This window comes from Hyla sarda, chromosome 11 (genome assembly GCF_029499605.1).
Source record: "Hyla sarda isolate aHylSar1 chromosome 11, aHylSar1.hap1, whole genome shotgun sequence".
Lineage (NCBI taxonomy): Eukaryota > Metazoa > Chordata > Amphibia > Anura > Hylidae > Hyla > Hyla sarda.
This window is the reverse complement of record NC_079199.1, coordinates 40,142,583-40,152,617: the sequence shown is the minus strand read 5'-3', so window position 1 is coordinate 40,152,617 and position 10,035 is coordinate 40,142,583. Positions and strand designations below refer to the sequence as shown.

General features: G+C 44.5%; 1 protein-coding gene across 2 annotated transcripts; it reads right to left on the bottom strand.

Moving 5' to 3' along the window:
* Positions 1-1,225: 1,225 nt before the first annotated feature.
* Positions 1,226-9,351, bottom strand: LOC130295498 (protein kinase C theta type-like). 2 transcript variants are annotated; one of them, XM_056546318.1, is made up of 3 exons: positions 8,451-9,351; positions 2,368-3,130; positions 1,226-2,204 (listed from the first exon to the last, which is right to left on the bottom strand). In XM_056546318.1, exons 1-3 carry the CDS (start codon positions 9,222-9,224, stop codon positions 2,188-2,190), a joined length of 1,554 nt encoding a protein of 517 aa, XP_056402293.1. In that variant the 5' UTR covers positions 9,225-9,351; the 3' UTR covers positions 1,226-2,187. The 2 variants fall into 2 exon arrangements, with proteins under 2 accessions (XP_056402293.1, XP_056402292.1); XM_056546317.1 differs by lacking the exon at positions 1,226-2,204 and having other exon boundaries at positions 2,236-3,130; positions 8,451-9,350.
* Between the last annotated feature and the right edge of the window lie 684 nt (positions 9,352-10,035).

The window sequence follows — 10,035 nt, the reverse complement described above, 5'->3', positions numbered from 1 at the left end:
GACACCTCTGTCCACGTCAGGAACTGCTATAGAAATTTTGTTCCTGCTCTGGACAGTTCCTGAAATGGACAGAGGTGTCAGTAGAGAGGACCGTAGACAGTAAAAAAAAAAAAAAAAAAAAAAAGGAATCCAAAAAGAAATAAACTTTCTCTGTAGTACACAGCAGCTGATAAGTACTGGAAGGATTTAGATTTTTAAATAGAAGTAATTTACAAATCTCACATAGGAGATAGTGCGGCACTGCGTGAGTGTGCTGGATTTGGAATGGCAGGTGGGAGTTGGTGTAGCTGTAATGCCTCAGGTGGTGCTCAGATAATGCAAGCAAAGTTCATAGTATCCGTGAAAAGAAATGAAGATATCGGCACTCACCAGTGTGGCTGCAGGGTCTTCTTTATTGAGACGTACTCACATGCGGGGTACTCCCCTCTCTTCTGTACCCCGCATGTGAGTATGTCTCAATAACGAAGACCCTGCAGCCACACTGGTGAGTGCCGATATCTTAATTTCTCTTCACGGATATTAATTTACAAATCTGTTTATCTTTCTGGCACCAATTGATTAAAAAATATTTTTTCCATCGAGTACTCCTTAAAGATATCATTTTGCCATTACACTTATAGAAAGATTCACTTTTCAGGAGTGTGTGAAAGCTGGGTGACAGCCTCTGAGGTTGGTACGGTAATGGGCGCCATGTTGGTTGTCATCCTGCTTGTCCCGTAGACTATTCCTATGGGATCTGTCCATGTGGACACCTCTACCAGGAATTTCCCTTCTTCACGAATGTTGCTCTGATGCTCTTCTGGTGTGGATGTTCTCATAACAGGAGCGTCCATAAAGCGTCTATAGAGATCTATTACTCCATGAAGCATCCTCCACTGTGTGCTCATTCTAGGCAATCCTCCATGACCTAAATATACCCCAGCTCTGACTTGCACTGATACATTGTAACAAACCCTCACTTGTTATATTACCATAAAAGTTGTTGCTGCGTTTAGAAAACCAATCTTACAAACGATCTATTAGGGGATTAAAGATGGGTAATAGATGGGGGTCCCTCATTCAGGATCCTCCATATATAAGTCAGAATGGAGAGAGGCTACTAGCAGCGTCAATAGGACATTTATTAGATTGACATCCAGTGGAAATAAAGACAAGTACAACCATGTAGAGGGTAAAAAAAAGAGTTTATTTATAGGGATGGGGGGGGGGGGGACAATAATAAACAAGATACACATATATAATATTATAATATAATAGTAAGTTAGTGGTCTGTTGTACTGAACCGTGCTCGGCCGTGTTGTTCCAGAGGAAGGCGAAAACCCCCTGTAAGGAAAGAGCCAATTGTCCTTATTACCAGGGGGGAAAATTCCTTCCCGACCCCAAATATGGCGGTCAGAATAAATCCCAGGATCAAAGGCTGGAACCAAACCAGAGTGATAGAAAGGGGGGGGGGGGGGGGTAAATTAATTTAAATTATAAATATTTTTTTGTTATACATGTTTCTAATAGTCTATTGGTAAGTCTAGTAGTCTAATTTTAATGTTTGGGTCAAATACATTTTTAAGATAAAAAAATATATAAATATATATTTATTTATTAATTTTTTAGAATTAGTTGTGTTACTAAGAGGGTAATTTTATGTTATTATGCTAAACCTATTTACGGCTATATTGATCCAGAGGAAGGCGAAAACCCCCTGTGAGGAATGAGCCAATTGTCCTAAAATCAGGGGGAAAAATTCCTTCCCGACCCCAAATATGGCGATCAGAATAAATCCCTGGATCGAGCCGATATGTCCCCTATCTGTGGTCTGTGTCTATGTGTGTGCGCCTATCCCTATCGTGTAGTGTGTGTGGTGAGTGCAGTACTTACCCAGCCTGTGCTTGGATGGGTTCAGGGATAATATCCGCCACTCAGCACCGCAGGATTACAACATGCGGCTATTGTTCCTGAACTTACCAGATGGAATCTAAGCACAGGCCGCTCCTGGGGTTGTAGAGGATCTTCCGGCTGCAGTGATGTCAGATGCCAGCCCCGGAATGGAGGATGCCAGGTAAAGGGCCTGGGGCAGTAACACAATGGCAAAGGTGTGGCATAAAGATGTTCTAGAGCAGCCGAGGTTACAGCAGCAGAGACATGATGCCTGGATCAGGAGGCCGGAGGTTCTGAGCAGTAGGCGCGGTGTCCTCAGAGTCCAGATCCACCTATGGAGAAGTGAAGAACATGTGATGATAGTTATCCCAAGAGAAGGTTCTTACTTGGCCCAGCTTGGTGACGTATAATTGAATCCGGTCCCATGGTGGGTGTCCTCTGTGTCCTCCGGCCACTGCAGATGGTGATTTTGCAGAACTGTCTCAAACGGCTTACATGGTGGCTTGGCTCTCCTCTCTTCCAGTTCCTCCCAGCGAATGGTGGAAAAGAATGGATGCTTCCGGATGTTTCTGCGCACCCCAGGGCGCTTATCGGGATTCTTGCGCAGAAGTTGACTGATGAGATGTTCAATAGCAGCATCCATCCCGGGTGGAAGTTTTGGCTCCTTTCTGGTGATGGCTTTGAAAACCTTCTGCTTGCTGTGGCCGATGAAAAATGGGAAGCGTCCTGTCGCCATCCTGCACAACACAATCCCAAGGCTCCACCAGTCAACGGCTGTGTAATACTCTTGTCCGAGAAGCACTTCAGGGGCCATGTAGCAGAATGTTCCTGTCACTCCATCGATCTTGCTGGAGGCTGTGACTCCATCTTGTGCCAGGCCCAGGTCAATGATCCGGATGTGGCCTTCTGCATCCAACATGATGTTCTCTGGCTTGAGGTCTCTGTGGACGATGTTCTGTCCATGGAGGAACTGGAGGCCGCATACCATCTCTGCTGCGTAGAACCTTATGTTGTTGATGTCCAGGTAGCAGCAAATCCTGATCAAATCCTCCAGACTGCCGCCGGACAGGTACTCCGTGATGAAGTATGCGCGCTCCAGAGACTGATGTGCAGCATAAAGGTGGCATAGAAATGGACAGTCTCGGGCTGCCAGGAGTATCCGCCGCTCTCTCTTGATGGTTCCCTCGTTGTCCTCTCTTCTGTTGATGATCTTTATGGCCATGTGGGTGTCTCGGCCAGGGACTGATGCCAGGACCACCTGTGGAAAACAAATGGAAGACGCTCATTAGAAGACATCATAAGGTTGATATTGATCAGTGTTTGTCAAGCTCGGTCCTCAACACCCCCAACAAGTCATGTTTTCTGGATTTCCTTTAGTCTTTCACAGGTGATACAATTATGGTCAGTGAATCAGGAATCACCACAGTTATATCACCTGTGGAAGACTAAGGAAATCCTAAAAACATGACCTGTTGGGGGTCTTGAGGACAGCGCTTGATAAACATTGATATGGAGGAGGGGGGGGGGGGGCTGTTTATGGGTGGACTTAGTGATGGGTCAGTTAGATAGCACCCAGGAACCTTAAGCCTAGGAAAACTGCAAGAAAGAGCTATAATAACCTGTAAATCCCCCTTTAGCAACAATCGTCTATAACAAAGTTTCCTGCAGCTACAAATGCTGTAAGTTTTGTTCACCAATAGGATACCTGGCAGGTTTGGTGGCGGAATCCTGGTGGAATCCAGTCCGCAAGATGACGCCAGCTCTAAAAAGGGCGTTCAGTGCATAGTGGTGATGCCGATGTGATTAAATCAAAAGTAATTTGGCTAATAGTGGAGATACGGTATCAGACCTGCCATTCAGGCGCGCAGAAGCAGTAGATGGAAAAGTTACACGCACGTTCGGACAGCACTTTGAATCATTTATGCACTCTTATGCACAATTGGTTGAGGCTCAATAAGTACAAAAGTGGTAGGTAAACGCAATCTATGAGAATAGAACAGAGGGGAACTTGTGCCAAGTGTAACGAATTGTAATATTAAAAGTGTATTAAAAAGATAAAAAAAAATGAAATGTGAACAAAATTTAGGAAAATGTTGAACAGCTTATCCACCATCTGAAAAGGTAGCGTAAAGGAAAAAAACGAATGGTGTAAAAGCCAAAAACCTGGATCCCTAGTGTGAAAGTGATTCATAGAGGTGGATGAAGAATGGGAATAGAGTGCGGAAATAGTGCTAGGCGAATGTCACTGAATATCAGCCGGTGCATGGTGGTTATGTAGCAGTTGTCGGAGTTGTATGTTGATTGTAAAGCTGGGCTCCAACCTCCACAACTCCCAGATTAGGTACCAAGAGGAACAATGAAAAATGATTAGAAAAATACTATAAAAATAGTCTACTATGTGGTATTGCAGTTTTCCCGGAATTAATGGCTCCAACATGAGAAATAGTCTTAAAAATGGGCAGAAGTCCCTACAATAATGATGGGTCCAGAAAACAAAATAGCATCCTCATCGAGAAAGAGGACAAGAATGGATCATCAGGAGGCATCAATGGGGGTATTTATTAGATAGTTTAAAAACAGGGGAATTCCAGAGGGTTCACTTACTTTATCTCCTAACTCTATGAATGCATTGAACAATGGATAGACATGTCTTTGAGTTGGTTGGGATCAGTGTAGTTCTCATCTTCTGGTCCAAATAGGTTTCTGTAAGATTGTATTGAAACCATAGAAATCCATATATGGATAACTAAAAGAGAAGCATATATATATTTTTTTTTTACTAAGAGCCAGGGAACAGGCTCTTGAATCAACCAAAGTGCAAACGTGTTACACTAAAAAAAGTGCACAAAGGATGTGGTCTATCACAAGCCCTTCTCCTATAGTTCGCCTCCGGATCAAAAGGTACCTGTGAGGTTCCAGGTTCAATATCCCTTTTTGCCGAAGCTATTAAGCAACCACAAATGCTCCCTGCATCCCCCTTGGCGTTAGCAAAGGTATCTGCCCACAGAGCCGATAACAGTTGGTACCCTGCCCATGCAGGAGTACCCGGGGTTTTTGCAGAGAGGTGCAGAACCTAATGGCCACACACACCTCCCCTAGACCGCCAGGAGGAACACTGAGAAGGGCTACCGTATCCTAACAATCTTGTGGACACACAACACGCAAAAAGTGTCACAGTGACAAAAAAGGAAATAAATAAGTGAATGTGTGCAGATATCCTGGCCAAACATACAGCCAGATCTATAGAAATGTCTCTGATGCTAGCCAGAAGGCCGGAAATCAAGAGGTGAGTGCCACAAGGTGAAGAGTTTATGGTGCCAGTGCTTCCACTCAGTGCGCCAATACTCCCAGTGAGTTTCAGCACCTCAGGGTCACCACTCCCCAAGGCACTAAAGTACCTCAGCTCTAGACCCTCTCAGCCTCATGGCAAGACCCTGAGGAAACAGGTCACGTTGGGGCAGCAGTCGAGCTGTTTCCTCAGAACCAGCCCTGGAACGCCCTGGTACACCTGTTCCCTACATGCCTGACCCCTCCATGCAGCACCCATCCCCACCAGCCCAATACCGGAGCTTCGGGTCACCGCCTGAAACTGATAAGAACAGAAACTACACTTGATCTTAGTCAAAAGGCCGAGAAGCGACCTCTACAGCTTCTAGATTAGGTGCCAAGAGGAACAAATAGAAAATGAATAGAAAAATACTATAAAAATAGTCCACTATGTGCAGTTTTCACGGAATTCATGGGTCCAACATGATAAATAGTCTTAAAAATGGGCAGAAGTCCCTACAATAATGATGGGTCCAGAAAACAAAATATTATCCTTATTGAGAAAGAGGACAAGAATGGATCATCGGGATGCATCAATGGGGGTATTTATTAGATAGTATAAATACAGGGAATTCCAGAGGGTTCACTTACTTTATCTCCTAACTCTATGAATGCATTGAACAATGGATAGACATGTCTTTGAGTTGGTTGGGATCAGTGTAGTTCTTATCTTCTCGTCCAAATAGGTTTCTGTAAGATTGTATTGAAACCATAGAAATCCATGTATGGATAACTAAAAGAGAAGCATTGAAGGGGACAAAATTCAAGGACTTTATTCCACAGAAGACTGGGTGCTTTTCACCTTCTGGTCCTGGTCCGGTCACACACCTGTAGAGTCAGGGTTGCCACCTGACCGACATTCAACCAAGGAAAACAAAGGTAAAATATACATAATAAGTACCATCTGACCCCCAAGTAATGCACAAAAGAAAGAAAATGTGCAAAAAAGAAATACAACACAGCATACAGAGATATAGGGCAAGGAAAAAACAGACAATAATGAATAGAAAACCGTAATCCCATAGGGGGAAACTCTTTTGTTTCACTTTATTATTGGATTTATATTTTGAATCCTATATATATTACATGTGAAGAGATATTATTATTTATTACCTGCGGTATTGGAGGAACAATTTACAGCGATATAATATCAGCACAGAGGAACTTTTCTACATTTACCTTATATTATTGAGTATTCCCGTGCCCATTATAAAGACCTTTGTAGAGGAAGAGCGGTGCAGTTCCCATAGCAACCAGTTTGCTTTTATTTTTCAGAGGCCTTTTTCAATTGGTTGCTATGGGCATCTGCACCTACCAGCAGACCCACCTTACCACAACACTGCATGTATGGATAACAAAAAGAGAAGCATTGAAGGGGACAAAATTCAAGGACTTTATTCCACAGAAGACTGGGTGCTTTTCACATTCTGGTCCTGGTCTGGTCACACACCTGTAGAGTCAGGGGGATACCTCACCTGGTCGCACCATGGATGATGCGTCACTAGGGTTGCCACCTGGCCGGTATTTTGGCCACCTTGACGGTATTTTTATATTAAAAATACCGGCAATACAATGACCAGTATTTATCCAACCAATCCTCCAACTCCCGGAATGTTGCACCATAACCTATACCAGTGTTTCCCAACCAGAGCACCCCCAGCTGTTGAAAAACTACAACTTCTTGCATGGGCATGCTTGGAGTTGTAGTTTTGCAACAGCTGGAGGAACCCGATGGTTGGTAAACACTGACCTATACTATATACTACTGTACCGTCCAACATGCTGGGAGTTGTAGTTTTCCTTTGGACGAGCTGCTGAGTTGCAGGCTGTATCAGGGCATGCTGGGAGTTATAGTTAGTAGCTAACTGCAACTCTTGAATTTAATTTAAAAAAAAGAAGCAATCAAAAAGTCACATTGAAATAAAAATGGTCCTGTTAAAAGCTACAGACTGGGGCACAAAAATGAGCCTCATACAGGCCCTTATAAGGAGAAATAAAAAAGTTATAGGGGTCAGAATAGCACAAAATTCCCCCCACATATTTGTATCATGTGATGTCACGCATATATAATTAATCATGCCAATGATCATGGCCGGTATTTATTAATTTTTTTTTTTTTGCAAAAAATGTGGCAACCCTATGTGTCACATGTGGGCCATATAAAGTAAGTGGTGTGGGGATCCTACAAGTTTTCCTCAGTCCACCCCCAGGAATATCCAGGCCAGTTAGCTCAATTTAACTGGACTACAAAAGGGTTCAACCAAGGAAAACAAAGGTAAAAAAAATATACATAATAAGTACCATCTACCCCCCAAATAATGCATAAAAGAAAGAAAATGTGCAAAAAACAAATACAACACAGCATACAGAGATATAGGGCAAGGAAAAAACCAGACAATAATGAATAGAGAACCGTAATCCCATAGGGGGAAACTCTTTTGTTGCACTTTATTATTGGATATATATTTGGAATCCTATATATATTACATGTGAAGATATATTGGGGAAGATTTATCAAAACCTGTGCAGAGGCAAAGTTGCCCATAGCAACCAATCAGCTTACGTCTTACATTCTTAACAAGGCCTCTGAAAAATGAAAGAAGCGATCTGATTGGTTGCTATGGGCAACTGGGCAACTTTCCTTTCCACAGGTCTTGATAAATCTCCCCCATTATTATTTATTACCTGCGGTATTGGAGGAACAATTTACAGCGATATAATATCAGCACATAGGAACTTTTATACATTTACTTTATATTATTGAGTATTCCCGTGTCCATTATAAAGACCTGTGTAGAGGAAGAGCGGTACAGTTCCCATAGCAACCAGTTTGCTTCTTTTATTTTTCAGATTGGTTGCTATGGGCAACTGCACCGCTCATCCTCTGCACAGATCTTAATAAATCCCCCCTATATGTACTGTTTACACACTGCTCCAGAAGACCCCTCTGCACCTTCTCTTCTCCCTGCGTCTGGTTTCCTGCACCCACACCATCTTGGGCATCCCAACTTCCATCTGCCAGGACACAGTACATGGAGGTGCCCCAAGGGATCTGTTCACACCTAATACCAAGTGTAGTCCCTTCAGGGAGTTTTATATGGATGTGCATAACCACCAAAGCCATCAGGGGCATAATATTGTGGGACTACAAGTACCAGCAGACCCACCTTACCACAACACTGCAACCCACAACAATACAAATGCAGCCTAAAATGGCTGATAACAGAAAACAAGATGGAGATAGAACTTACTTTGCCGAAGTTGCCTCTACCCAGGACTTGGTGGAGGTTGTAGTGGCTGATGGTAAGCCTGGGGTAGGGACCCGATGTTCCTTGGCTGCTCCCAGGTGTTGGCTCCTCATCCTCTGATCCTCCATTCTCGTTGTCTCTCCTCCTCTTGACTCCATCCTCGCCTTCCTCTTCCCTCTTCCTCTTGCCTTCGCTCTTCCTCTTCTCCTCCTTGCCATCTTCTTCATGTTCAGTAGACGCCATCCCAGGTGTTGGTTCCTCATCCTCTGATCCTCCATCCTCGTCTCCTCTCCTCCACTTGACTCCATCCTCGCCTTCCTCTTCCCTCTTCCTCTTCTCCTCCTTGCCATCTTCTCCATGTCCAGTGGACGCCATCCCAGGTGTTGGCTCCTCATCCTCTGATCCTCCATCGTCCTCTCTCCTCCTCTTGACTCCATCCTCGCCTTCCCTCTTCCTCTTCTCCTCCTTGCCATCTTCTCCATGTCCAGTGGACGCCATCCCAGGTGCTGGCTCCTCATCCTCCGATCCTCTGTCGTCATCTCCTCTCCTTCTCTTGACTCCATCCTTGCCTTCCTCTTCCCTCTTCCTCTTCTCCTCCTCGCCATCTTCTCCATGTCCAGTGGTCGCCATCCCAGGTGTTGGCTCCTCATCCTCTGATCCTCCATCGTCCTCTCTCCTCCTCTTGACTCCATCCTCGCCTTCCTCTTCCCTCTTCCTCTTGCCTTCGCTTTTCCTCTTCTCCTCCTCGCCATCTTCTCCATGTCCAGTGGACGCCATCTCAGCGGTTCTCCTTCAGTCTGTAGACCTCGGTCCAGTCACGTCGGTCGCCAGCAGAGAGTAAACGGCAGTTGGTCGTGTGCAGGTGATGTCATCGGCCATGGGATGCTCTGGTGGCACCTGCCTGTCACTGGCCCTATAGACCTGCTCTGCCATATACAATGTGATGTGGGAATCATGAGGGACATCTAGGGTTGACCTTAGATTGTTTGCTACCCTGTGCAGTTTGATGGACCTTATGATGGACCACAGTGGTCTCCAAAGTATGGACCTCCAGGTGTTGCAAAAATACAACTCACAGGCTTGTTGGGCATTGTAGTTTTGCAATATCTGGAGGTCCACAGTTTTGAAACCAATTGATTTAGGCACCTATTATGATCCTTGGGGTCCAAGCCCCTTTTGCCCTGGTGCAGGTCTCATTCCCCTGGTCATGGTCTAAAGTCAAGAGGAACAATAATAATTCATGGGGGGTTCTTCAGTGTTTGGGGGTATGTGGTGTAACTGCTAGTGGTATATATTGGCACAGTGGTCATATAGGCGGTATATATAGATCTATGTAGAGTTAGAATTAAATATAGTGGATAAAACACACACACTTGTGAGTATGTAAACCTATTCAGCAATATGTTCCTATTACAACTATTCCTGTAAATCAGCTGAACACATAGCACCAGATATGATTCATAGCAGCGGTACGCAACGGGCTGACCGTGGTCCAGGTCCAGACCATGACTGCCAGACATCCGGACCACTAGCCAGCTCTCCCCTCATTCATTTGTATTGGTGTCTTTAACCCTTTAAGGACTCAGCC